General features: G+C 47.2%; 3 protein-coding genes and 1 long non-coding RNA gene across 4 annotated transcripts in view; all 4 read left to right on the forward strand.

Moving 5' to 3' along the window:
* Window positions 1-284: 284 nt before the first annotated feature.
* On the forward strand, window positions 285-670 carry LOC137911245 (uncharacterized). Its single transcript, XR_011106100.1, has 3 exons — window positions 285-347; window positions 467-526; window positions 635-670. It is a non-coding gene; the product is annotated as an uncharacterized lncRNA (long non-coding RNA).
* Window positions 671-3,039: 2,369 nt separating this feature from the next.
* LOC137911724 (apolipoprotein L6-like) lies at window positions 3,040-6,228 on the forward strand. Its single transcript, XM_068756105.1, has 6 exons — window positions 3,040-3,057; window positions 3,718-3,780; window positions 3,873-3,912; window positions 3,992-4,049; window positions 4,595-4,940; window positions 5,064-6,228. The coding sequence occupies exons 1-6, from the start codon at window positions 3,040-3,042 to the stop codon at window positions 5,466-5,468; spliced, it is 930 nt and encodes a 309-aa protein (XP_068612206.1). The 3' UTR covers window positions 5,469-6,228.
* A 1,397-nt stretch (window positions 6,229-7,625) lies between these two features.
* LOC137911725 (uncharacterized) lies at window positions 7,626-13,462 on the forward strand. Its single transcript, XM_068756106.1, has 15 exons — window positions 7,626-7,694; window positions 7,780-7,839; window positions 7,915-7,953; window positions 8,040-8,096; window positions 8,178-8,243; window positions 8,355-8,444; window positions 8,497-8,586; window positions 8,856-8,933; window positions 9,813-9,881; window positions 10,490-10,567; window positions 11,696-11,773; window positions 11,868-11,907; window positions 11,980-12,025; window positions 12,119-12,533; window positions 12,822-13,462. The coding sequence occupies exons 1-15, from the start codon at window positions 7,626-7,628 to the stop codon at window positions 13,302-13,304; spliced, it is 1,758 nt and encodes a 585-aa protein (XP_068612207.1). The 3' UTR covers window positions 13,305-13,462.
* Window positions 13,463-25,812: 12,350 nt separating this feature from the next.
* The window catches only part of arhgef40 (Rho guanine nucleotide exchange factor (GEF) 40), an 18,158-nt gene continuing 16,035 nt past the window's right edge, over window positions 25,813-27,935 (forward strand). Inside the window, exon 1 of the mRNA XM_068755958.1 lies at window positions 25,813-25,868. Within this exon, the coding sequence (XP_068612059.1) occupies window positions 25,866-25,868 (3 nt within the window). The 5' untranslated portion in view covers window positions 25,813-25,865. The remainder of the gene's footprint in view (window positions 25,869-27,935) is intronic.

The raw sequence follows: 27,935 nt of genomic DNA on the forward strand, positions 1-27,935 counted from the left end.
GTATTTTATGCAGTATTGTACAAGTATTTTTGCTTCTTTGTCTCTTTTGGACCATTTTCAGGTTGCACACGATGGAATACTTGCAAATACTCCTCCTAAACCAGACACCGGACCAAAAGCCAAGCCCGTCGTTCCTCGCAAGCCCAATACCCCAGTACGCGTGCTGTTTAAGTTTTTTTTTGACACTACGCTGTATTTCCTGGGATATTGCTCCGAAAAGATAAGGATGAAGTAATCTTCATCCGTATCCGTGATTCTGTGGGTGTTTATTATTATTTTTACAGGAACGTAAACCAGTGGAGCCGGAGAACTACGTCTTCTTACAGGAAATCCTTTTCACTGGACAGGTGTGTTCTTAAGTGAGACTTATTTTCAGTACTCGTTCCAGGATGTAAAAATACAGTAATAATAATAATCAACCGGAATAATCGAACCGTCATCCTTTTATCTCCAAATGTCCGACCAGGAAAGGTGTGTCGAAGACTGGCCAGAAGACAGTCCAGAGCTAAAGCCCGGCTTTAAGCCAGTAAGAAAACCTTTTTTGTTTTTTACTGCGCCGCCTATCGGTAAAGCCTCTGTACTGCAGGTGTTTCAGCTAATGCTGGTTTTAATAAAACATTTTATTCTCTACAAGTCTGGAACATTGAGACTACGGCGAGAATCGCTGAAAGTAAGAGAATATATTTTTTCGGTCGTTTATTTGTCAGCAGATGGAAGGAGTTAGACATTTTTTTTTTTTTTTCTTAGATGAAGACGGACTCTGAAGGAGGAAGCGGCGAGGATCAGGACGGCTCGGGGAGCTTCAGGAAGGTACCGCATCACCGTCTCACTGCGTCCGCCGCTACGTCAGCATTTTTATTTAAAGTCTTATTTTCCTTGCAGAAAAAAGACAAAAGAATCCCGTCTTTAATGTCCAGGAAAGGGTCCAAGGTAAACGAAGCGGCTTCAGCGCTTCACATCTCTGAGTTTGTGATTGGATTTTTATTTTTATTTTCTATTTATTTCAACTTTTTTTTTCAGGATAAGTTTCCAGATGAAAAGGAGGGGAAGAGCTGGACTCTACCGACCCATAGAAAGTCATCGAGGGTAAAGAGAGGACCCGAAATAAAGAACGCGGTGGAAAGTTACTCCAAGTTATTCTAAACGCTCTTCAAAAATGTGGAGATTTTAAAAAGCTTACATTAAAATCTGAATTCTTCGTACAGAATAGGATCGTAAAGACTCCGTGTTTACGATAAATAATGACGGGACACACCGTTAACACCGTGGGAACAGAAGATGGTCCACGAGATTACATTCTCTTTTTACACAAACCTTATCGCCGCGGGCGCCGCCATGCTCGCCGGTACCGAGAAATGAAGCGATGGTTATCTGGCGATGGGGAAGATAAATTCCTGATCATATTTTGTTGTTGTTTGAATAATTTACTGCCTCTCTGGATTTAGAATTAAATATGCAACCATTTAGAGATGAATCACCGGACCGAAGTCAAATCTGCTCTGGTAAAAAAAAAAAACCTCATCTCTATCTGGGCTCACCGGTGATTTTGTTCTTTTGTTGTTGTCTTTTTAGGAGTATTATTCAGACACCCACACATCTGGAGAGAACGACGAAGAGGAGCAGAATGGGCTGGACTACAAAGTGCGTTTGTCAAAGCTCGATTATTTCGCTATTCGTGCGCAGGTCGCTGAAATCGGTGGAATTTTCCTAATGTTTCTTTCAACAGAAGAAATCCCCGAAGGGCAAAGTCTCTAAGCTGCTGAGAAGAATGTCCACCGGCTCCCCCGTGCACGAAGGGAAAGTGGCCAACGGGCATTTACCGCAAGTCAGTTGGCAAAATATTGTTGCTGCAAAAGTGAAATGATTTATTTATGACTTTTATATAAAGTCAAAGCTGCCGAGGTTGTTGGATTCGCTGGATTCGTTGGATAAGACTGAATGTATTTCTGCACGTTCTCAGAGCGAGAATAGAACGTTTGACATTTTGTTTTTCCCTCAGGACAGATCTCAAGATAAAATTCCTGGCGCGCATGGCTTCACGTCTTTCAGGACGCGGCAGGTAATCGGCCACCTTTCATTTCTACTGGCGCAACATTCTAGAGGGTCAATTCAGTATTTTCCCACAGTGTACAATGTACTGTAAAAAATATTCTGCCGTCAACCAGGTTTTCACTTTACCTGTAAAATCTCTCAATGTGTTTAGTTTGCTTCCATGGATGATGATGATGATGAAGCTGCTGGACTGAATGGAGAGCCACACGGAATGGAAGACGGCCATCTTGTAACTAGCTTTTTTTCTTTCTTTTAATGCCCGAACAGTAGTTTTTTTTTAACTCATTGAGTGCCAGCCATTTTCAATTCTATATGCCGAGTGCCCCAGTTGTCGCTCATTTTGCCCGATTTGGGATTATCTTTACGTCGCTGTTACTCTGAAAACGGAGGCCCCGTTTTCAGAGGTGGATTTGTGACTTTATTGTTTCTTCTGACAGAAAAAGTCTAAACCGAGAGGATTTTTCCACAAACTGAAGAACGCCAGAGGACAGAGCGACCATCTTGGATACGACGTTCCGAATGAAGCTTCCAACGTATGTCTAAAATGCTGCTGCGCCTCGCAACGTAAACCTTGAGCTGCCTTTTCAATACCTTTTATTTTTTGTTTTTTTGCAGGATGTCTTGGCAGGGAATTACTCCTCTCCCGCCCCTGCCGGTTCCTCGAGGCCCGGCGAGACGTACGACGACTTGGACATTTCCAAGCCGGTATTTTCTTTCGTCGCTCTCATTCCCTTTCAGTGCTTCACTTTGGAGTTAAATAACGCTCCAACATTTGTTCTTTTTTGTTGTTGTTTTTTTTTTTTACCAGAAGAAGAAGTCTAAACGTAAAGCCTTCAAATTCCCCAAGTTCGTGGTGAGTGTGTGGCGGCCAGCTCGGGTCCGAGCACGAGTCTGACTTGCTGTGAGCTCACAAGAGAATCACTTTTTTTTTTTCCATGACCTTTTTTGTCATTCCAGAGAAAATCCAGTAATCCAGAAGCTGCTTCCATGTCAGAAGCTACCAAGGTAAATGTTTGAGATGGGATTATCATTTCTGGGGGGGGGGGGGAGCTGGGGAGCAGACTCGGCTATTACGGCATCGTGAGACAATGAAAGGAGTCTTCAGGTTGACGTCGACGGAGACGAGCCTCCAGCAGGAGAGTTCCACACCAACCAGTCGGACCAGTTAGCATGACTGGGCTGAATTACATGTGTGGGTTTCAGTTGCATGTGTTTTTGTAAACCATGACCTCATCAGAACTCACAACACACACTTTTACATTTCCTGTATTTAAACCACCGGATCCGGTTGACAGAATATGGTGCGAAACGGGGAAGTGAACGTTTGATTTATTTATAATTTCTTTTTGTCTTTTTTTTTTTTTTTTTAACCAAAAAACCCCCAAAAGGATTTACACGCAACTAAGAAATGCAAATCTGTTTGTATTTTACTTTGATACACAAACACTTGTTTACGAACCGTATTTTTTTTTTTCTCTTTCAGCTGATTGGCTAACGACGTACGAGATGTTTATTTCTGTCTATAACTATAAGTGTGTATTTTAAAGAGCAGGTTTATTTACAGCTGTGAATATAATTATCTCTTCCTGGACGGGTCACATTCCTTCCGTCTGATGACGAACGTTTTTAATAAATGACTCTGGATCATTTCCCTCCTCCCTCAAGGCGGAGTGGGCGTCGGCTCAGATAGACGGGGGAGGAGATCAGGAGGACGGCGAGGAGGACGGGGTCAGTTTCTCTCTCTCCTGGTGTCGGTAACGATTCTCTTCCCCCCCCCCCACAAAGTGAAAAACCATTGTGTTGTTGCTTTCCCCCCACAGGACACGGACAGCCTGATGGAATGGTGGTACACCGTGGAACGTGAGGGAACAATCCCACACGCATTCAAATGCATTCGGGCAGAGGTTTTTCCTTCACCACCCTTTTTGCTGGGTTTCAGAATGGGACGAGGTCCCGTCGGATGAAGAGGACGACGGCCCAATTCAGAAAGACAGCGAGTACGTATGTTTCCCACAAGCTGAATTATGTTGGCGCTTTTATTTTGTAAAGCTCAGTAGGAAGCTAGAATTCCTCCACTAAGTTGATTCTTTATAATACAAGCTTTCTGACTTGTTGTCTCTGACTTGTTGTCTCTGACTCTTTGTCTCTGACTCTTTGTCTCTGACTCTTTGTCTCTGACTCTTTGTCGCTGACTCTTTGTCGCTGACTCTTTGTCGCTGACTCTTTGTCGCTGACTCTTTGTCGCTGACTCGTTGCCGCTGACTCGTTGCCGCTGACTCGTTGCCTCTGACTCGTTGCCTCTGACTCGTTGCCTCTGACTCGTTGCCTCTGACTCTTCGTCTCTGACTCTTTGTCTCTGACTCTTTGTCTCTGACTCTTTGTCTCTGACTCTTTGTCTCTGACTCTTTGTCTCTGACTCTTTGTCTCTGACTCTTTGTCTCTGACTCTTTGTCTCTGACTCTTTGTCTCTGACTCGTTGTCGCTGACTCGTTGTCTCTGACTCTTTGTCTCTGACTCCTTTGCCTCTCAAACACACCTCCAGGTCATTCACCATCTTGGCGGACAAGATTGTCCGCGGCCTGCGCGTCTTCAACAAGGTCTTCACGGAGCGGGCCGAGGTCCTGTGGCAGTACATCATCGCGCTCCACGCCATCGCCGACGACATCGCCAATTTCCACCAGAAGGCCCTTGTCGCCGGCATCACCGGCGGCACCACCACGGCTGTGGGCGGCGCGACGGCCATTGCCGGTTTGGCCTTGGCTCCCTTTACGTTGGGTTTCTCCCTGATATTGACCGCCGTCGGCGTGGGAGTGGCGACGGCCGGTGGCATCACGTCAGCCTCCGCCGCCATCTCGGACAGCGTTCACAACATGCAGGACAGCAAGAAGGTAAGAAGAAGGTCGACGACGGTTTCCTCAAAGTTAGGCGTTTTCTGCTTGAGCCGTTCATTCAAATATTTTTACTTTTTAAAACTCAAAGATGCCCGGTGGTGCTTTCCTCTCCGCCTCCAGGTGGAGCTGATCCTGCTGGAGTATGAAGCGCACCTCCTGGACATGGGGAAGATCCTCCACTTCGTCAATCAGGGTTTGTACAAGATCCGCGGCCATCCCTTTCTCCGAAGTGGAACCCAGCACTACTCGGAGGACTGGGAGATCCGCAGGGCCGTCCAGATCATCAGCCTGGTGGACTCGCCTGTGATGAGAGCGACGGAAATAACGGACTCGGACGTGGCCTCGGTCCAGGGACTCTTCAAGGGGATGGACCAGTACTTCACCAAGGAGTCCCGGGAGCTGAAGAAAGGCTGCAACAAGGAGGTGGTGAGTCGGATAAAGCTGGTGGCAAATACGCTCAATAACGGGATAGTGGGGCTCAACGCCATCAGAGACGAGCTGCAGGACGCAACCGGAAGCATGTGAGAAGCGTCCTGTCTCGGAGGACCACCGCCATCTCCTGGTGAAGTGAAGGAACTGCATTAAAAGGGTGGGATTGTTTTAAATATGCTTTTAATTTAAAAAAAAAAAAAAAAAAGTTGGGACCACTGCTGTAGATGGTTCGTTTTTGGTTTAAACTTATTTTATTTAGGTATTTTGTGTGAACGGTGTTCTTCTTTATATATTTATGTGATGATATACACCGTATTCACACAACTATTTTCTATAAATCGCTGTGACACCTTCAAGTCACATCTGAGCAATCATTCTGGTTGTGTTTTGCTAATTTGCACGCTTTAATTTGCTGGGTTGTTGGTGAAGTATTTGTATGATTAAGGCCAAGCGTCTCCAGGTTCATTTACCCTACGATTATTTGTCACTTGATTTGCCTGAGCGGCCTCTGAAAAAAGTTTTTTTTCCACGTGCACAATTATACAGAACGTAATGTTCCTTACATTTTCTGCACAAAACCTGGAGAAACGTTTGGTCTTGCTGGCATCAATACAAATATCTGTGTATATGTTGTACATAGTTAATACTAATACTCCTACAGGAGTGATTTTAAACTTTTACCACCTCTCTATTTAACTGCCAAGCTCAACTGCCCTTCCATACATGTGTATATATTTATTGTATGTTTTAATGCTCGTGTATTAAACCTGGAGTACAGAATCTGCTTGTTGGATCGATAGAGGTCTTCCTATAAATAGTCATGAATTTGAATGTAACACCGAAACCATGAATAAAGACTTGTCAGCGTTGCTGTTTGTAGATTGTGGCCTCTTGTGATTTTTCCTGAACTGCTGATTGTCACTTTGATTTAAAAAGTGTGAAATATAAGTGAATGTCTGACATAAACGAGAAAAGCGCTCAGAGAGCACAGACCTCCGCCCAGCAGCTCATCCGCACAGCGATCTGGATCCTCACCAAAATGTTCTAAATTAAGGGTAAATGAATTGGGGTTGTGTGTTTTTTTTAAAAGATTCTTGAATCCGTAAATTAGGCTTTCAATGTTCGTATTTGTATTAATTTTAATCTCAGATATTAAAATGTAATATTTTTTTCCTAATATCATTCTGGATTCGATCCAGATGAAATTCGGTGGTAAGAGAGAGACCCCCACCCTTCATGACCGCGTCAAATTCCATAAACATCGGTCAATAATCACCCGAGATATTGATCAGCACATTCTGAAGCTCCATTGACTGCAATGTTACCGAACATTTCAAAGTGATCCAGAATCCAGAATCTTTTCTGGATCATCCCCAAAATGTAATCATCCGTTCCTGCTGACATCTTTAGGATCCGTCCAGAGACTTTTGAGTTACGCTCGCTAACAGACGGACGGACAAACAGCGCGACGGACGGATGGTAGCTGGAGGAAGAGGCCACGCCCTCGTACAGGTGACAGGTGATCCGTGTTTGGATGAATGCAGCCGCGTTTGCGTGAAACCAGTCTGACAAGGGGAAGTGAAAGACCGGCGGCGAGCCAACTTCACTTCTGGAACTAATTTAATCTCCTGTTTCCTTGTAACCGACATTTGTTTGTTTTGTTCTTTCCTGGCGCAGGTAGGACGCCGTGCTCGTTTCGTTGTGTTGTTGCTCCCGTTCGAGGCGAGCGGGGCGGGCGGTCATCAGAACTTTCCTCTGGAGCGGCACGATGTCCGCAAATGACCCGCACCGACCCGCACGACGGGCCGCCGCCTGTCAGCCTAGTTCAGACGCGACTTAAACCGTTTTCACACTCGTCGCCCGGTCCGTCGGGCACGCGTTTATGTCGCCATCGCTTTGGACGTGTACGTGTAACTTTTGTTTGCGCTGATTTCGGTCAACTTTCGCGTGGCGACCTCGGAGCGCAAATCTCGCGATAGTTGGACCATCAAAACATGGACTCCAGGAAACCTCAAAGCCAGATAATCTGAAATCACGTTGGTATCATTAATAAAAAAAGTAATTTTTTTTTTAGTAATAAAAATAATACTTTTTATAGACTAAAAATGTTATTATTATTATTATTTTTTTTAATGTTAAATGAGTTTTTCCTATGAAAGGAGGGCAGCAACCACACAAACGAAACAACACCTGTCGCTGTCACAGTCCGTCTCGTCTTATTGTGTTAAATACTTTTTTTGTCTTTTCAGGATGAATATCTTCAGGAGAGATAAAGGAGCAGCCCCGTCTCCGTCGGTCCCTCCTCGGCACGGCAAAGCGGTGCGTGGAGCGCGGCGGATGATCCATTTTGTCTGGTTGCCTGTTTGAATTTTCCCGTTAACTGAAAGCTCTCATTTGTCTCCAGGAACTAGACCGCCCCGTCACACATGGCAAGAACACGCAGGACGCGGGAACGGCCCCACAGGTTGAGATCTAAACTCGCGCATGCCCCCCAAAAAACGTTTCCTGCCCACATTCCAATGCTTGTAATGTCTTGCAGAAAAACGAGTCCGCGGGTGAGACCGACCCAACGGCCAGGGTGAGACCAAGCGACCCGTCCCGCCGATCTGATTCTTGTGAGTTGCGAACGCGACTCGTATAATGTGTGTTTTGTGTAAACGCCAGCGGACGGGGGTGATGGGCGTGATGCAGAAGGTCAACCCGTTTAAATCCGCCTCGCAGGTAAACCACGTGAAACTATTGTTGCGACGATTCCGATCAGTTGGTGCCAACTCGTGTTTAAACTTTGGTTCTGCAACCCAGAGCCCCGCCGCGGTCAGCAAGGCCCCGTCCTCGGAGTCGCTGGAACCTGGAACGGAGTCCGCAAAGGTGAGAACCCCGCGGCGCCGCTCGGAAGGGGGCGTTTCCAGGACAGAATCCGGACCGGAATCCGGATCTGCAAAAGCATCAAATGACGTTTTTTGAATCGTTCCACTTCAGAACCCTGGCGGGCTGAGAGGGGTCATGCAGAAGGTGAACCCGTTCAAGTCCCAGGTAAACCCCAGCACCGTGCCCCCACGTGTCACCATGGTAACGGAGGCTCTGTTTCGGTCGCTACCCCTCGGCTGTTTTTCGCGCACAGGCCTCCAAAGCGCCGTCGACCGAGCCTCTGGAACAGGGAGGCGTTTCCGTGGCTCCACCTGAGACGGGAAGAGACGCTCAAGGCAAACAGGTGAGCAAGATCCTCCTCTGATGACCTTCATCACCACCATCATCATCATCTGATCGTTAAATGTCTGCATTTATTATTATTATTATTACAGAATCCAGGAATGCTCGCAGGAATGATGCACAAAGTAAACCCCTTTAAATCCTCGCAGCCGAAGGTAAAAGTCGTGACGCTGTTGATGAGACTAAACAGCTGTTTGGAGGGAAGCAGCTCATTTTTAAGCGCCGTGCTGTTATATTTATTTATTGTTTGTGTTTTTTTTTCTTCTCCAGGATACGCAGCCTCTGCAGAGCGAACTCTCCTCCAGCAGCGCGAGCTTGGTAGACAATAACAACTTACCTGAGAAGCAGGTAAAGCCTCTGGAACGAACGGACCCCGAGCGTTTAGCGAAAAGGCATTAATAGTTGGAGCATCTGAATTGGAATTATTGATTTATATTATAAATCAGGAAAGCACTCGGAGAGCACAAACCTCCGCCGAGCAGCTCATTCCCCTCCTAATTGGATTTACACCGTCCACATTGTGATCTGGATCATCATCAAAAGGTTCTAGATTGTTCTCTGTATCTTTATACACCAACCATGAAAAGCAAAAGTGAATCAGAGTTGATTTTTGAATCCATAAATGGAGTTTTCAATGTTAAAATGTCATATTCTGGTCCTGACCTCATTCTGGATCCGGAGAGAGCTGCTTTCATGCGCCTCTAGATGGCGCCAGAGGAGAACAATTCCAGTCCTCACAGAGCTGTCTGTGGCCTCTGCCCTCTGCCTCTTGTTTACTGAATTAAAAACAACATTTCCCACATCCTGAATATTGCGTATTTTTAAACTCTGCCTCTGCTCTATGGCAGGATCATGGTGCCTTCACATGCCTTCTGTTTGTTTTAGAACCCCGGGATGACGCAGAAAGCAAAGGCCGTTCGGTCTGACGCGCAGGTAACTCCCGGTTGTGTCGTTGCCGTTGTGTCGAGCTTGTTAGTGGTTAGTTTAAATAAGCAGCTGGTGGAGCAAAGTGGAGGCGGACGAAATTCAAGTTTCTGTGAAGCAGAGGCCAGAACCAGAAGAGGAACGCCGGACCGACTCTGTGGCTTCCGCTGCGGCTTCGTCTTTGGAGGCGCAGGTGTGTGTGTGTGTGTGTGTGTGTGTGTGTGTGTGTGTTAGTGCTCGTTCCATCATTTGTCAGCTGATGAGCTATAAACTCATTCCCTTTTTGTTTTGATTTTGAACCAGGAGGACGCCATTCCCAGTGGACGCTCCTCCAGCTCAGAAAGCGTGGACGATAGCGCCATCGAGAGACACGTGAGACCGTTTATTCACCAGTTCTTTTTCCAAAAGAGTTGTATGACCCCCCCCCCCCCACCAGCAAAACGGAACACAATTATTGATAAGGAACTGGCTAAAATGATTGCACGAGATTTTCAGCCCTTTATAATATATTTTTTTGTAGCTAGCAGTGCAAAGAGGATTTAAATAAAGACATTTAATAAACATTTGATATCTGGTATGTTTTTAGATTAGTAGCTAATTTTACACAATGCACATGATTTGGTATGAAATCAATTTTGCCTACAACAACAATCTGAGGAGCCACTTGGGACACAAGAGAGCCTCAGAAATGCGGGACGTCTGTCCTATAGTTGAGGGGACGGCGACTGGTGACTGTGTGGGGACGTTTGTGACGCACATACGGCCCGTGACCTGACGTGGCGTTGGCACCGCCGCCGACCTCTAAACGGTAACGGCTGTGCAAACTTCAAAGACTTTGACCTCACATTTCTCAGACTGCCGAGGATCCCGCCTCAGAGACTCGGGACTGTTTGCATTTGACATTTGAGTTGTCTGTCACTCAACAATAACTGATTACTAGTACCGGTAATTATTACTGTTTACGTCCGCCTTTCCCGCAGTCTATTTGGTACGTGGACGCCGACGCCGCCAGCGAGGCGGAGGGCCCGCCGGCGGAGGCGCCCAAGAGAAGAACTGCCGTATGTGAAGCGTCGCAAAGCTTTTTTTTTCTGTTTTTTTTTTGAGGCGAAGCTGAAATTTGCATTTCCTCTCTAGACCTTCAGAATAAAGAGGATTCTGCCCAGCGCCTTCTTTCGGACCAGAACGAAGGTGCCGCTGAGCCGGAGTCACTTTACTGCCAAAATGGAAGTGAATACTGTGAAATACTTCTTATTTGTTTGTTTCCTTTTGTTCCCAAGGATGCAGCAGCAGACGTTCCTGACGCTCCTCAGGCGAGTTTTCTTAAGCAAACACTGAGAATTTAATCTTAAACTTTGCACACAATAAATGTAAAAGAGTGGAAGAAAGAATAAATATTTGGTGCTTTGATATAAGAAAGGAACTAAATGGCATGCCATTAAAAAAAAAACTGTAAAATGCGAGAAATAAATGTTGAATTTGGGGAGAACATGGCTCCAACGCTCCTGAACTGAACGGTCAGGAATCTGTTCAGTGTACATAAAGGAGGTGAAGGTGAAGCACTGCTAAATAATGGTGGAATCGAGATGTTTAATTTCACATTTCCAGATCACAAATTTGAAATCATAAAAAAGAAAAGTGAAAAAAATACACAGTTAATTATTGACTCTTTGGAACAACTTCTGAATGTTTTGAGGACTTCCCAATCATCATGTTCACTGGGAACCCTGATACACCCCCCCCCCCTCATTGCTTCCTGGAACACCAGAGCAGGAAGAGTTAATTTACTGTCACAAATGACAAAGAATCCTTTTTTGAAGACGGACACGCACTATTCTGAGAAACGTGGGTGTTGGATTACCTTTCTGCCATCATGCTGCGTAAACAAAGCTGCGTCAACAAAAACCGGGCGGGCGACTATTTAATAAAGGTGGTAAAGACGATGGCGCAGAAATGTGTTTTCTCTGTCTGCCGGCCTGCGTCTCTTCGTCCTGCCCGTTTAAACGCTCTGATCTACGGTTAGAAGTGAAGCGGCTCAAACTAAACATACGTCTTTCTGCGTCCGAGGAGTCGGCATTCGTTTCTACTGCTGGATTTGTCGTCGTGCAGGTGTAGTCAGGCCCGCGTGAGGTCAGAGGTCGCGCGGTGCCGCCTGATGACCCCCCCCCCCCCCCCACGTTCTGTTACAGGAAGTCGTGGCACTCCAGATGCTGCCGCTGGCGGACGTTCCGGCGCCCACCGGAGGAACAGCGGAGGACCCGCTGGAGGTAAGTGTTTTAGAAATGATGCGTTGTTTTCTGTGCGGTTTTTAATGCGCTCCTGAATTTGAGGTGTTTTTTCTTTTGTTTTTTTTACTTCCAGGATGAGGAAGGCCTTTTAGCCTGGTGGAGAACGGTAGAAGGTACGCGCTGCTTCGTCTTCGTCACTGGTTCGTGATCCGATAGAAGCCCTGTTTTTCTGTTGCCTCTGCTAGGCTGGGGCGAGTGGAACCAGGCGGTGCAGGACGATGAACCTGAAGAGTGAGTCGCGTCGTGATTGGATTATTTCTTCTACTTCTTCTTTGTAATTCAACTGAAATTGTCGCCCGTCTGATCTACATTTCCCCCCCCCAGAGTAGTCGAAGACGCCGCCGACCGCGTCTTCATGGCGGCTCGGCTCTTCGTCCGCCTCTTCAACCGGGGCGGCGCCTCGCTCCAGAAGCGCATCCTGGACTTGCTCGAATTGGCCGACGCGGCCGACAATTTCCACAAGAAGACCATCACGGCCAGCGTCGGCGGCGGCGTGGCCAGCATCGCCGGGTCGGTCACCACCATCACCGGGCTCATCCTGGCGCCCTTCACGGCGGGGACGTCGCTCATCGTCACGGCCGTCGGCATCGGCATAGCGACGGCGGGCGGGGTGGCGTCCGCGTCGGCCAACATCACCGACACGGTCCACTCGAAGACGGACCGCAAGAAGGTGGAGAAGATGATCCAAGACTACGAGGAAGAGGTGAATGACATCAGGAAGTGCCTGGTCTTCATGCAGGTGAGTGATTGGAGGAGGCGGCGGATCCGTGGAAAGATTATGCCCCTCCCCTTTTCAATGTAGTGGAAAAGCTGCCGGCCTCTAAACGGAAATCTAAGTTGTCTAATTGTCCGGGCGGGCTTTTCTCACTGTTGAAGAAAGTGGCGGCGAAAAATAATTCCTCAACTCCCAGATTCTTTAAAGAAGTTTAATTCAAAACAATATTCCCGACCCCCCACCCCACCCAAATGTAATGTGCTCTTACCTGCCCTCCTGCCCAACCAAACCCACCCCGTCTCTGCCTGACAGGAAGGGATGGACGTGCTGGAAGAGTGGAACTTTGAGAAGTACGCCGAGAGCATCTCGAAGAAGCACCTCAACCAGAACATGAAGCACGTGATGAAGGAGGGCGGCCGCGCCGGGAAGGCTTTGGTGATCAACACGGAGACGCTGATCGGCACCATTCAGGTGCTCGGCGTGGCCGGAGGCGCCGCCAAGGCGGCCCAGGTGATGAGCATCACCACGGGGGTGATGTCCGGACTCTTCCTGGCGCTCGACGTCTTTTTCCTGGCCAAAGACTCCATGGAGCTGAAAAAGGGCGCAAAGACCGACTTTGCCGCCAAGATCCGGGAAGTCTGCAAGGACCTGCAGGACGGCCTGCTGGAACTGAACCGCATCAAGGAAGAGCTCCAGAAAACCATGGACGGAGTCGAGGTGGAGGTAGACGAGGAGGAAGAGGACGTAGAGGTGTTGAAGTCTGATCTGAAGAAGCTCATCGAGCTGGAAGAGTGAAGGACGGCCGGCAGAAACGTCGGGCAGGCGAAAAAATGAACTTTTTAATAACGATCAAATCAAAATCAAACTGACAGATTTTCCCTTCGGCAGAAGTTTAATCTCTAAATGATTAGAGTCTAATTACGCGTCCTGTACTCATCTTCCACTAGATGTCTCGCGGCATTATATTTATTTTAAATAGGAGTTTTAGCTGTTTTCTTAGCTTGTGTTGTTTATTAAAAATAAAAAAGGCTTCCCGCTCGTATCTGTTGTTTTGAACTTTGAGTCGACTCCTTTCGTGAGACGTCGGAACTCGACACCCGACAGATGTATATAAGCGGAAATTCACTGCGGTTGAACAAATACCTGTGATGCACAGAGGAATGAAAACCGGCTCCCTCGTGATCCAATCCCAATGTCGACGAGCCGGTCTTTCCGCCCCGGTTGATTAATTACGGTGCGTTCGCTGCAGCGCGGTTCGGGGAGGAGGCCAAGGAGAATCATGAATTACTGATGCAGAACATTTGGCTTGTTGCCTGTTCAAACACAGATTTACCGTCGGGGCGGGGTGGGGGGGGCTGGATTAGTGGAAGAATGGAAGCGCATTCTCTTTGCAAATCCATCGTAGCGACTTGTCACGCTAAGGTTGACATGAGGAGGAAAAACACAATGAAGCTCGAGTGGAACGCTGGACTACTGGTCGAACCACATGTGACCCTCGCGGACGGCTCCCGACACCGTCCGGCTGTTGGACCTACAATTATTGGTATCACAGCTTTCATGCAATAATCAATATGCTGCCATAGGCCAGCACTGGTGGCATAACCTCCGATGACACGTTAGGCTCCTCCCTCTCCACCTGGTTATTCACATGTAAATATTTGTGGTCCGCTCCGCTCTCTCTCTCTCTCACTCTGCTTGCTGTTTGTCCCTCTTTGTCTCTTTGTCCCTCTTTCTGTCCGTGGCGCCGCAGAACCTAAAACCTGTGGGCCGTCAATCCGGATAGCCTCGTCGCTGGCATTAGCATTTGTAGTTCTACATAGCACCTCTGTAGTCAGCGGCCTGCTCAGCAGCCTCCTATATGTTGCGCGTCACTGGGATGTATTGGAAATGCATTATATTTCTGTCTGCTCCTGCTTCCTCTGTCTCTCTATCACTCTCTCTCCCTCTCCTACCTGCCCTTGTCTCTGTCTCTCTCGCTCTGTCGTTGTCTCTCTGTCTTTATCAACCCAATCGGTCAAGACAGATGCCCGTCCACTATGAGTCTCGGGTTCCGTTCAAGGTTTCTGCCTGTTAGAGGGAAGTTCCTTGCCTCCGTCGCCAAAGTGCTTGCTCTGGCGGGACAAGTTGGGTTCTGTCTGTCCCTGCTACACCCGGAAAGTGCCTCCAGATGGCTTTCTGCTACAATCTGGTGCTATAGAAACGAATAAAGCATTGAATTGAATTTAACACCAGACACACCCGCGGCACTGCCTGGATTGACTACAGGAAAGGCGACGACACGCACATCCATACTGGGATTCCTACAGAACATCCCACGGGATGTTCAGCGTCTCGAACAACCGACCAATCAATCACGCAAAGGAACCGCGCTTCGAGGATGAATCCCGTCTCAATAAGGTTCATCAACATGTCGGTCATCGGGTACCGAACTGGCGTTATAAGTCAATAAAGGCAGACGGGGAACAATGGGGGGGCTTGAAGTCCCGGGAGACTTCAGATTCCGGACTGCCAAACGGCTGCTGGCTAGCGAACCAGACAAAGTTGTGCTCAACCAAAAAAAAAAAAAAACCCCAGAAAAGTGCAGCAATGACGGACAGTAGGAAAAAAAAACGCAAGTTTTTACAGTACAGGGAGGCTGTCAGAAGAAATGCATTTCGTTTGTCGGATTAAAGGCGTTTCCATACCATCCCCGTGACTGTGCCGAGTGCCGTATTTACCTGCAGCGTTGTGATTGACGGCTGATTGACTTGCTTGACGTCAGCGAGGTGAACCCGAGGCGCTCTGCAAAGCAGGCAGGGCTCTTTGCTGCAACAATGGAGGGATGCATCCATCAGTGCAACCTTGTGTCTTTCACATTCTGGCATGTCAGCCAATGGAATGTCGTTTTGAACAATGGAGGTAATGTCTCCAAAAATTCTCAGGCATTGCAATTAAAATATTAACTTCAAACAACACAAAGAGATTTGGTTGTTTACATTTAATAATTTATTTGGTTGTCATACAGCAAACATTTGACTCTCATTGATGAGGTTGTTTATCTTTAAAACCTAATAATACGCGTCTGACAATACAAAAAATGCTTCGAACTTCGAGGGTTAACATTTCTATCCGGATAAAAACATCTTTTAATAGATTTGTTTCCTGAGTTAAAAAAAAAAAATGGAGCATATTGTCTAATAATTTCCTCTTTGACCGTCCCGCCCCCTCTGACACAGACTGGCCAATCACAGCTCCTGTCCGGCTATTGTACCTCCAAACTCCAAAGCCAGTGAAGCAATCGTTGCCGTCATGATGACACGATCGTTAAGAAAGCACAACGTTTCACAACGAATAAGAAGAGTTCCTCGTCCGCGGAGCGTCATGCAGAAAAGGAATCTGACCCATCTCGTTTGTTTCTGAGAACCGAGATCACACCAAGTTTAGGTATCGATTGGCGAGATTGTCCCAAAGAAATATTGTGTTCAATGATAAAATGGGTCCAAACTAAGGTTTTGCTTGTGTATAACGTTGAAAACGGAACACGGTTATAAATAATCGTTCTTCCTGAGCCCATTTGGGATTATTTCTCATTCGCATTATCCCTGCGGCGATTCACCGGCCTCGTCCTTTGAGAGCATCTCCGTTGATGCTGATGGACCACGGCTGATGGATCTGTCCAGCAAAGGTCATGGTCCAACCGCAAACTTTCCAGGTCGTTTTTTTTTTAATTTTGATGACAATCAATGGCGTTGATGAGTTAAAACGTTGATTCAATACTAGAGGGAGCTCAAACAACAACCTGATTTCACCCTCCTATAAGACAAACACCCTCCTTGTCTTTTGTGCGACTGTTTAACATGCACTGCCAACAAATTAGTGTCTGACTAACAGCCGAACCGGTTTATCCCGCCGAGGCCCATGACTTGAGCCTTGTGTCGCCTTTACTCACAGCATTGCCCTTCACCTCGAGGCAAAGGTGGACAAATTCTGCATGCAATCACGACTTGTGTCCCTGAAACAGCTTCAACAGAGTTTCTTTTTAAACTGGTGCCAGAATCAAACCGGGCACTTTGTCTGAGAGCGCTCTGCGTCTGTTTGTTGTTGTTGTTTTCAGCAAGCTTGCGCAGAAACTATCGCAGTACTTGCAATTACTATTGCTTGCATATCTCACCAAAAAAGCTAAACTTTTCCAATCAGAAGGAGCTTTGCACTTCAAAGGCCAAACATTTAGATCTGCTTGTCATTGCCCGCATGACAAACATGACAGCAAAACCGCAGAACACAATTGTAATATTGAAGCGTGCACAAAAAGCTTGCACGTCCACGGACAAACCAGTTCTGTCGCTGCTCTCACGGCCGGTTGGATCACAAATGATCCACTTTTACGCGTGACTCACGTGGCGAGGTTTGCACATCAGGGATTAGCAATTAGCAGGGATTAGCAATTAAGCATCAATCGTCTTAACGAGTAGCTGCAGGTTTCGTTTCATTCAATGCAGTCAGAAACTACGGCTGAGACAAAGAGGGTGTAATATTACGTCACACGGCGAGATGCATGTGTGCTTTCCGTCGCCCACACCCACGAGGATCAACTTCCAACCTGTGACACTCAGAGAAGGGACTTTTTTTTTTATTTTTATGACAGATGAGTTGACATTTCCCTGCCTCCTAGTTTAAATAGTGACGCAGAGGAAACGGGTATCACCTCTTCACCTGGAAGCTCGCTGGGAGCATCACACTTGACAGCAAGTCTCACCTGCGTGCAACGCCTGAGAATAAAACGAAGCAGGATCTTTATTTTATTTTTTGCTCGTCGACCTGAAAAGAGCATCGATGGGTAGGATAAATACTCTCTATGGCTATTCATTAATTAATTCTGATGCTCAGAATATTTTGTGGAGGGTGACTGGATTTTTTTTTAATTTTTTTTATTTTACATTATAACATGATTATTTCTGCCAATGTGTTCTCGGGGAAACGTGATTTAGAGTGTTTCCAAAAAGCACAGCAGGTTAAATGACCTTAATGATGCATTATTCTTGTTATAAAATTATGTTTTAACTCTCAAATCTCAAACCTTAATGTAATCATTTATGGGATTGTGGTTCTTCTTTGGTGTTGTTACCCCCCCCCCCCCCCCTCAGGTATGGACAACAAACTGATGCTTGCCGTCCTGTTTGCGGCGCTGTCCGTGCTATTCGTGCTATTTGGAGACGTTCGAGCTGCGAGCTCTAACTGCACAATGGTCAATGGGTCGATGGTGGGAGCCAACTGCACGAATACAACCGCGATGCCGACTGTAGCCATGACGATGCCAAATGTAACCATGATGATGCCGAATGCAACCATGACGATGCCGAATGCAACCATGACGATGCCGAATGCAACCATGACGATGCCGAATGCCACCGGGATGCCGAATGCAAACATGACGATGCCTAATGCCACCATGATGCCTAATGCAAACATGACGATGCCCAATGCCACCATGATGCCTAATGCAAACATGACGATGCCCAATGCCACCATGATGCCTAATGCAAACATGACGATGCCCAATGCCACCGGGATGCCGAATGCAAACATGACGATGCCTAATGCCACCATGATGCCTAATGCAAACATGACGATGCCCAATGCCACCATGATGCCTAATGCAAACATGACGATGCCCAATGCCACCGGGATGCCGAATGCAAACATGACGATGCCTAATGCCACCGGGATGCCGAATGCAAACATGACGATGCCCAATGCCACCATGATGCCTAATGCAAACATGACGATGCCCAATGCCACCGGGATGCCAAATGCCACCATGATGCCTAATGCCACCGGGATGCCGAATGCAAACATGACGATGCCTAATGCCACCGGGATGCCGAATGCAACCATGACGATGCCCAATGCAACCATGACGATGCCCAATGCCACCGTGATGCCGACGATGATGTCAACAGTTGCTCCACTGCCAGTCTTGGTGATACAGCTGATGGTGAGTGAAGCTAAACAACTAGCGGAAAGATCAACGTGATTTTTTGTTGGACATAATGCGCGTAACGTCGTGCTCATCCGTCTCCCAGCTTTCTTGACCGCGCTCTGTTTCTCCTATCCCTTGCAGTCTAATATTACCAACGCCCAGTGTGGAATCACTCTGCTCTGTGGGGCGGCGCCTCCTTCATGCAACCCCGCAACTTCTACCTCGTGTAACTTTGTTGCCGTCGAGCAACTGAATGCTACTCATTTTAACATACCGATAGCAGGAGAGACAATCAGTGGCCTCGCCGTCGAGGTGGATAATGGCGGCGCTAACGTACGTCTGGAATTCACTCATTGTTCACTAATTATGATGAAAATCTCACCCAGACTCAGTTCTGGAGTTTGCTTGAGGATGTCTGGTTTTTTATTTACCATTTATTTTGTCCCGCAGGGAACCTTGGGCTATTTTTTTGTCATCATCAACAACACTGTAAGATTTAGCACTGGTCTAGTGAATGGCAACGTGGTGACACCGCAAGCGGTAAGTTCTGCTTGACTTGACTCAGATGTGGTGGTGCTGAAGAAGGCTATTTCTAGTAGTAATTAGTAATAACGCCTATATAGTGCATACATTTTTGCTATATTAATAACCAGGTGAAATCAAAACCTTTTTTTGTCCCGTCCGTCTTTGCTTTTGCAGCTGCCTGTCGGCAACCAACTGGCCAGCTTTGACGGAACTCGACTCCAGGCCATGTTTACGGCCAAAATTCCAACGACGGTGGCTCGAACGACAGCCGCCTCTTTGAGGCTGGCCAGTGTAACTTTTGACACCGGTAGGCAGACAGTCCTGACGGACTCGTACAAGCTCAGGTTTATATTTGCCGAACGCATCGGTAATGTTGTTTTGCTGCTTGTTCTTTCAGCAACCGGTACCATTGGAGGATTCACCACCCTGTTGCAGAGCCCCGTTGTGGACCTGGGAAATCCGAACATCACGTTTACAAATCAGAACGGCACTAACGGCACCACCTCTGGCTCCACTCCATTCCAGCAGTCCCCAATGCCAGGTAAGCCATGCAAGGCGGGGATTGAGAGAAGCAAATTCCCCAAAAAGGGCCAGAATTACGTGTTTGTCCAACACCTAATGGATTTTTTTCTCTCCTCCCATTTTGCCCTTCAGTTCTGCTGCTCGGTGCGTGTGCGCTGATTCTGGCCATGCTCTAAAGACACGTCTCAAGCCAACAATTCACGCAGGGGCTCGAATCCTATATTTTTCCGATCATGCTCAAATAACTTTCTATCAAGCCCATCGTAGGCGAAAAGGTGAGGGGCGGTGGAAGGGTGGCCGCCGTCCTACTGTCGGTTGCTTTCACGCGAGCACGTGAAGGCGTTTTAATTCGACGTGTGCGGTGCATTCGCTTGAAACAAGGTTTTATGAGCCGCTTATATACGCGTTGACTCTCTGCCCGACGTTTAAATCAATCATGAAAAGCTGGAATGAGGAAGCAAAATCCATGGCAGCGCTTCGGGCCTTTCCTGAGGCGGACGCCGTGCATTCGACACTTTCATAAAGAACCTTTCATAAAGATTATTAAAAACCTTTTTTCTCCTTTTTAAATTAAATTGTCATTAAACACAGGTGAATCCGCTTCTAAGTAGGACTATAATAGTTTTCCTTCTTTTTTCCTTTTTTCTGTTTTCTAATTGTGCATATTGTTGGTATTTCAATGTCTTCATAATGAAGCTGCCACTGGCTGATATTTTCGTGAACACATGTACGAGCACATCATGCACATGTAAATGTGAAGTTGACATTATGAGACAAATATAGATTTTCCACGTCTCATAATGTTTTTTTTTTTTTTAATAAACATTTTACCAAAAAGCCTTTCCGTCTGAACGTTTATTTCACCATTTAAAAGTGCGTCAAAGAGATAAATTCACACACACACAGGAATTCGTAACCGCCAATCAAATCCCAGAAAGAGGCTTGTTATTCCGGCAGCCAGGCAGGAGAATGCAGAGAGGCAGGTTCAACATGGCCACGCTGTTGAACCTGAATTGCAATAAAGATTACATTCAAATAATTTTATTGCTGGAGTCGATGACATCGGTCTGTCGCTCTTTAACGCCAACTTGCACTTCCTGTTCACGCTGAACTTGGCAGAAGCAGGTTCAACAAACACATGAAGCTCCAATCCCTCGTTACATTTAACTCATTTAGATGTTTTTGCATAATGCCAAGCAGGCTAATATTTTTATTTTAATTCTTAAATGCATACAGGAATCTGTAAATTCTCTGTCTGTCTGTTCTTCTCTGCTCGTGTGTGGAAGTGGTTGAATTTGATTAAATTATAATAGCGTAAAAAATAAAATGGCTAATTGACAAGGAGGAAGGAGAAAACACAAAGTTTAAATTCATCTTTAAATTCTGTAGGGCGGAGATTCAAAATATTGTGAATGAATGAATATTGATTATTTAAGGGGGGCGGAGGGGAATATAATAAATTACAAGTGAAAAATCTGTTTGGAGTTTAAACAACAACAACAATGAACCCAATCTGCCGTGAAAGGTTGAGCGTGCAGAGGGAGGCTTTTGTTTTGCGATAAGCTGTCTATTTGGATGCGATTTCGTTCATGCAAACATCTCTTGAGTGCAAATTTACATGTTCTCATGTCGCAGAACAAATGAGCCAGTTCAGCGACGCTCCAAGGAAAATCGATCGAGTCCGTCCAGCAGCTCGTTTCTGAGCGTCGAGTCTGAATAGTCTCCGAAGTCATGGAAGGGAGTCGATGCGTTCGGATCTTCCACGGTAAGTCACAGCATCAGAACATTTGGAAGTGATGCTAAATCTTCAAATTTAAAATGTAACTTTTTTTTATGTGTGTCCGCTCAGGGACTTGCCTCATGCTGATGATCGAAGCGCTGACAGGTGAACTGAGCTTTTCTAACATTCCATTTGACTTTTTTTTTTTTCCTGCTGGATTTTTTTTTCATTCTGGTTGTTTTTTTGGCAACAAGGTGAAAATCTGGTTAACGTGGCGCTGAAAAAGACGGCTGTCCAGTCTTCAGTGCACGGCCGGCATCACGCTGGCGGTGCAGTCGATGGCTTCAGGCACCCGGACCGTTTGGGTCATTTGTGCAGCTACACTTTGACGCAGTCCGATCCCTGGTGGAGGGTCGACCTGCAGAACGTCTACGCAATTAGAGCTGTGACGATCACCAACCCAAGCGTCTACCCGAACAGGATTGACGGCGCCGAGATCTGGATTGGGAACTCAAAAGAGATCGATGTCCAAACGGACATGAGGTGAAAACCGATTGATGCCAAGATCCATCATCTTCTGTTCTGATTGGATCTGCTCTCCTCCATTCCTCTGACAGATGCGCCGTCGTCTCTCACATTCCGGCCTCCCACACGCATTACTTCCCGTGCAGGGCTGCAGAGGGACGCTACGTCACCGTGCGTCTCAAAGGAGATGAGAAGATCCTCAATCTCTGCGAAGTGGAGGTGTATCAAGAATACGACTGCGGTAAAGGACAGATGTCGACAAAGCGACGGCACATTGGGGGGGAGGTAGTCCAGGGTGGAGGAGAGAACTAGCCACTGGAGGGGAAAAGTGATTTTCTTCTGATTGAAAATTCCCTGAATGTTTGCAGCAGCTTTTGATTGTTCTGGATCCGACGTCCCGTCTTGTTTTTTTCTTTCAAGTGCACCCTTTGGCAAACGTGGCTCTGAAAGGCGAAGCCACGCAGTCGTCGACCCGCGGCCCGTTTGTCGCCTCCAAAGCCATCGATGGGAACCGAAACTCCATGCACCAGGAGGGCTCCTGCAGCCACACCGCCAGTGGCGACGTCCACCCTTGGTGGCGGGTGGACCTGAAGAGAGCCTACGCGGTCGCGTACGTCAAAGTCACCAACAGGGGGGACGACTCCTATTCTGAGATGCTGGATGGAGCCGAGATCCGCGTCGGAGACTCCCTGGAGAACGACGGAAACAATAACGCAAGGTACCAACGAAGAAGTCGCAAGAAGTCAGTCTTTTTGGGTTGAGGTAACCAGGCTCACCTCCCGTCCGCCGGTAGGTGTGCCAACATCGGCCACATCCCGGCCGGCAAAACCGCCACCTTCCACTGCGACGGGGGCCACATCTTGGGCCGCTATGTGAACGTGATCCGCCCCGGAGCGGCGCCGTATCTCTGCCTGTGCGAAGTGGAGGTGTACGCGGCCCCGGCGGTAGAGGAACCCGTTCTCAACGTGGCCCTAGGCAAACCGGTAGAATCTAGGTCCACGAGGCCCGCCGCTCCGGTCAGCAGCGGATGCACGAGCACCACGTTCATACACGGATGCTGCAGCCACTCCATGACGAACGTCGATCCCCACTGGAAAGTCGACTTGTTGAGTGCGCACGTGTTTGTCGCCGTCACCATCATCAACAGGATGGACTGCTGTCCGGGGAGATTGCTTGGGGTGGAGGTCTTCGCCGGGAGACCGAAAAATTTGAAAAGGTGAGGCACAATAAAGCTAGAATGTCTGTTTGGTACGTGTTAGTTACATTTTCAGCTCGGCTAAAAGGTCATTTCCTGTCTCGCTTCGCCAACCAGATGCGGTGTCGTGTCATCGCTGCGACCTACATCCGTCTACACCTTCAGCTGTGAAGCAAAGGGTCACATTGTCTTGATAAGGAACCTGGGACACCCCAAGCTTTTGACTCTGTGTGGCGTGGAGGTGTACGCCGCGCCGGGTACTGCCTCTGGATCGCATCTCGTCGCTGCACGCTTCTTCAATCGACCTTTTTTAACGCTGCTTTCTCCATCAGTGCCCGCTGCTAGCCCTCCTCCCACTTTGCCCCCGCCTCCTCCTCCGCCTCCTCCTCCTCCCACGACCAGCGTCATGCTGAAGGACAGGGTCGTGACGATAGTGGGGGACAGGCTTTGCTGGTCCGACGCCCTGCTGCACTGTCGGCGCCTCCACGGGGACCTGCTGAGCCTTCACAGCGAGGAGGAGCAGAGGCAGGTGGAGCAGCTGATGGGGAGCAGCCCTTTCCTCCTCACGGACTCCGTCTGGATGGGGCTCCGCAGGTAACGCCAGATGTCAGAAAGAAGGTGAAGCCGGGGGGGGCGCCCTGGGGCCTGCTTTCTTTCCATACAGTCAAAAAAAAAAAAAAGCTAAGCATTTGAATTTTGCAAATGTGCATCGACGGAGGAGACAAAAGTCTGGAGTCAAATCCCTGAATGTCCTTCTGCTACGGGACGCCTTGCTCTCATTGAGGGGACACCCTGGGTAGCATTAGAGCTTCAAAAAGAATTGCAAATGGACTGAAGTAGGTTGTACTTTTGTGACAGAGACTAACCCCATCATTAGAATAACTGTCAGCTGTCGTGTCGCATTGTTTTTTTCTATCTTTAACACCCTGATCAGCAGCATGTCATTAAATCTGTTCACGCATTTGTTCTGCAGATCCGTAATGAGCCCCACTTGGTTCTGGATGTCTGGCGCGTCTATGGAATTCACCAACTGGCCGCACCAATCCCCGCCGGCCTTTCACCCCCACATCTGTGGAGGCCTGGTGAACGGCGCGCACAACCCGTGGGACATCCAGAATTGTCAGGAGCACCTCAACTTCATCTGCCAATCACGTAAGGGGGGGGGGGGGGGGTACGCTTCACCTTCTGCATTCACACAAATTGTTCTGCGTTACGTCATTTATCACCGGCTTTCTGCCCCCCACAGAATCCGGACAGCAAAGAAGAGTTCATTTCTACAGCAGCCTGGAGACCACAGTCGGGGTTAAAAAATAACTCCATGTGTTTCATTTCTTGGTTCTTCTTTTTGTTGTTGCTGTTTCTGTTCCTAATACTAATAATACTTATACTTAATTATACCAGTCGAAATTACAGGTGAAATTAAATTTAAATACTTTAATACTCTTTAATTTACGACATAAGTAGTGACTATAACCTGCATCCTTGGTGGCTGTAAATTTCCATGTTCTAATATTTGATTATTTAAACACTTCAGCTTTCTTTTTTGGTAACATAATGTGACACTGCTATGTTTTATATGCTAAAATATAAATGCTAAAAAATACACGTGTCACTGTATTGAAATATAAAGCATTTTGCGGTTTCTGTCTAAAAGAGAAATACAAATAAAAATAAATCACTGCAACCTTCTTGCTGTGAGGGCAACAACACAAAGTAGAACATTAAATTCCATTAACTGGAATTTTAAAATTGTTTTCAGGACTCCCGCTGGGGGTTTAAAAACATCTTTGTTTTCAGCAAGAAATGTATGCTAGAATCCAGAATTATCCTCGATTGGCCTGATCAATATGTACAGAATGAACTAATAACCCAATAAGGAGGGCTCCTTATAGATATCTATATCTGAGAGCACTCCTTCTCCTCTTCCTCCTTTACTTTTCCAAAGTTGTAATGCCACACACTCATCACTGGAGGTCGCTGTTCGATAAAGCGACCACCATTTCCGGTCTAAACAGAAGGCACAGAGGTTAAACTTAGCAGCTGTCAGCTATCAGTGTGACACGCGTAAAAAAAAAAAAAGTGAAAGAAGAAGAAGAAAGGGTGAGTCACAACAACTTCTGCCTAAAGTGTGGCTTTATATTTATGCATGAGGAGGAATTAAAAATGACGTCACAACGATAGAAACATCACCTCAGGCTTTGTGGAAGGTTTTTAAAAATTAGTTTAGGCAAAATGGTTTTGAATGAGCAGGAAACATTGAGTTTAGCATTTGCCCTTTAACCCCCTCGGGTAGCAAAACAGTCATTTCAGGTGACTCAAGGGGGAGAGTTGGCTCATTGAGACACTTTTGTGGTGGAATCCTTTCCAATGTTCCTCTGTTACATCATGATGGTCATATAAATAAACCCATTGTAGCAGAAGGCTTATTTTGGAATAATTGCGCCCAATAAAGTTGATTATCTCCCACTCGGGGTGAACAAGGTCCAATTTCATTCTCACAATAAAACATCAGACTTTTTTTTTTTAGTTTTAAACGTTTTTCAATTACGCTTGGGTGGGGGGGGGGGCGGCGTTTCATTGTCTATTCATTTAACTCTAGTGGGGGAAATGGAAAGTTTGAGTGAGGAGAGGGACTGTGGAGCTCTTGTTAGGTGAGAGGAGAGGAGGAGAGCAGAGGGGACGGAGGGGGAGGTGGGAATGAGTGTAACTGCCTGGCAGACGCCAAGGGGAGGGGAAAAAAAATGTAGCTCGGACATTCCCAGGCTGGGGAAATATATCGGAGGGTGATAGGTTAGGGGAAGAAGGCTGAGAGAAAGGCTCGAAAGGGAAAAGTCACATCACGGAGAATGCGGAGAAGGAACAAATGTAGGAAAGGAGTTGAAGACTATGTAGGAATTCCAGACTGAAGTCATGGTAAGTCCCATTTTCCTCAGCTATTTAGGAATGACTCTTCTAATGAGGAGACGTGTAGAGCTGTGCACCAGAAAAGAGTCCAGGTTCAACTGTCTTCATTTTCCAAAAGTCCTATGAAAGACCAGAACTTGTCCTTCATGTCTCCTCATGCGGCGACACTCACGTTTAAAAGTTCTTTTTCTTGCGCCTTTGCCTTCAAACGCAGACTCCTCACAAAGGCGCGCGTTGGCTCGAGGTTCTGAGTCAGCAGTTCTGAGTGAGCTCGCAAAAATTACAGACGCGCTTTGAGATGCGATGCTTGTGGTCGAGCCGAAGAGGGAACCAACCAGAGCCTCGCAAAAAAAAAATAAATAAATAAAAAAAAAGCATCTCCAGGGATTCCGTTAACCATCGCTGACTCGTGGCGTGTGTCGGGACAGGGAAACAACAAGTTTAATAAAGAGAAAGATTTACTACACCGTATAGCCGCTGCTTCTGTCTGTCGCTCGGGGTGGAGCAGCTCTGGCAGCGAGACGGGACGAGAAAGCAGAGGGAAAAGAGTGGAATAAAAGAGGAGGGTAGGGTTACTCTTTTCTTTTTATTTTAGGAGACTTGGATGGCAGCGGCAGCGGCGGTTTCAGCGATGCCGCATTTTCCCACATTGGACCTAGGAGAAAAGGAGAGTGAGGGGGGGGGGGGGGCGATAGAACACGTGGGGGGTATCTGGAGTGGGGCAACAGTGAAAGGAAGACGTCCAAGAGGCACTTCCCGCCTGACGTGTGACTGACTGGAGGCTTGGTTGAAACAGTCGCGCACAAGAACTCCAACTGGTGCAAAAGTGCCGCCTCACCACCGCCGTTATGTGACCGAGGGTGTTTGCTCGACCTCTGACCTTTAAGACACTAGTGGGACACGCCAGCCCTCGTGGAGTCTGGCCTGGGAACAGACCAGAGAAGAGGAAAGGCAAAGTAAAGCAACGATTGCTTCTTGCATTGCCGGGCGGATGGGGATTAGTGCATCTTGCTTCAAACTGCATTTCCTGCCTTTGACGTTTTCTGCACGTGCACTAATGGGACGACGCCTTCGGGACGCAGAAACGGCGGCTAGCGGCCGTTCTTTGTTAGGAATCCGTGCCCCGTGACTTTCAGGAATGCATTTACGGTATTTAAGTTTTCCAACAAAAGCGAAAATCTGTTAAAAGTCTGAGAAGCCCTTTTTGACCTTCTCTTAGTCACGTGAGATTATAGGGGAAGATTTAGGAAAGGAAGTCAGTCTCAGGTGTCTCCTCTTTCGTCCTCTTTCTTCCTCTTCATCCTCGTTTCCCTTTGTCTGGCTGCCTCCCTCGCTTTCCTGCCTCCTGACTTCTCTCTGTTCTCCCTGTTGGCATACTTCTAATTTTTTCCCCCCCTCATCTCCATTCCTTCTCTTCCTCCATCCTTCGTCTCCTGTCGGGGGGGGGGGTCTACATCTGGTTTCTATCATGGCTGCTGCTGCTCTTGTTTCCCATCGATTTCTCCCCGCCGGTCGGCCTCCTCCTCTTTTTCCTCTTCTCCTCTTTCTGTCTGGGCCCTCGGCCTCCGCAGACCTGTCTGATTTTGTTTCCTTAATTCATTCACTCTTTAAATTGCCCTTCTTTCCTCAGCCTTGATCTTCTTTTCAGTGCCGTTTCTGTTTCTAATGCCCCCCCCCCCCCCCCCCCCCACTCTCTATGCCTTCTGTTGGCTTTTCCTTTTTCAGTCTGCGTACCAAAGAGAAAGACAGGAAGTCTGATGCACGAATGCCGTGCCCTGGTTGTGCACAGCAGGATACACACTCATCCACAACAGTTTGCAAGTCGCCGTTGTTTCGTGCGCACTTATGTAGAAAACAAGAGTGCGAATTGCATTAGAGTCACTCAAAGTAAGGAAGAGGTTTTTTTTAAGGGAATAAAAGCGGCACTTAAATTTGACAAGGTTTTATTTTGTGGTTTGAGGGGGGGAAAGCAGGACAACTCCTTTCTTCACGTTTTGTTTGTGGTGCTTTTGATTGATTTAGCCTCCAGACTGGAAGAGCATTCTTTGAATTTTAGCGGTGGTGATTCCCGGTGAA

This window comes from Brachionichthys hirsutus, chromosome 23 (genome assembly GCF_040956055.1).
Source record: "Brachionichthys hirsutus isolate HB-005 chromosome 23, CSIRO-AGI_Bhir_v1, whole genome shotgun sequence".
Taxonomy (NCBI): domain Eukaryota; kingdom Metazoa; phylum Chordata; class Actinopteri; order Lophiiformes; family Brachionichthyidae; genus Brachionichthys; species Brachionichthys hirsutus.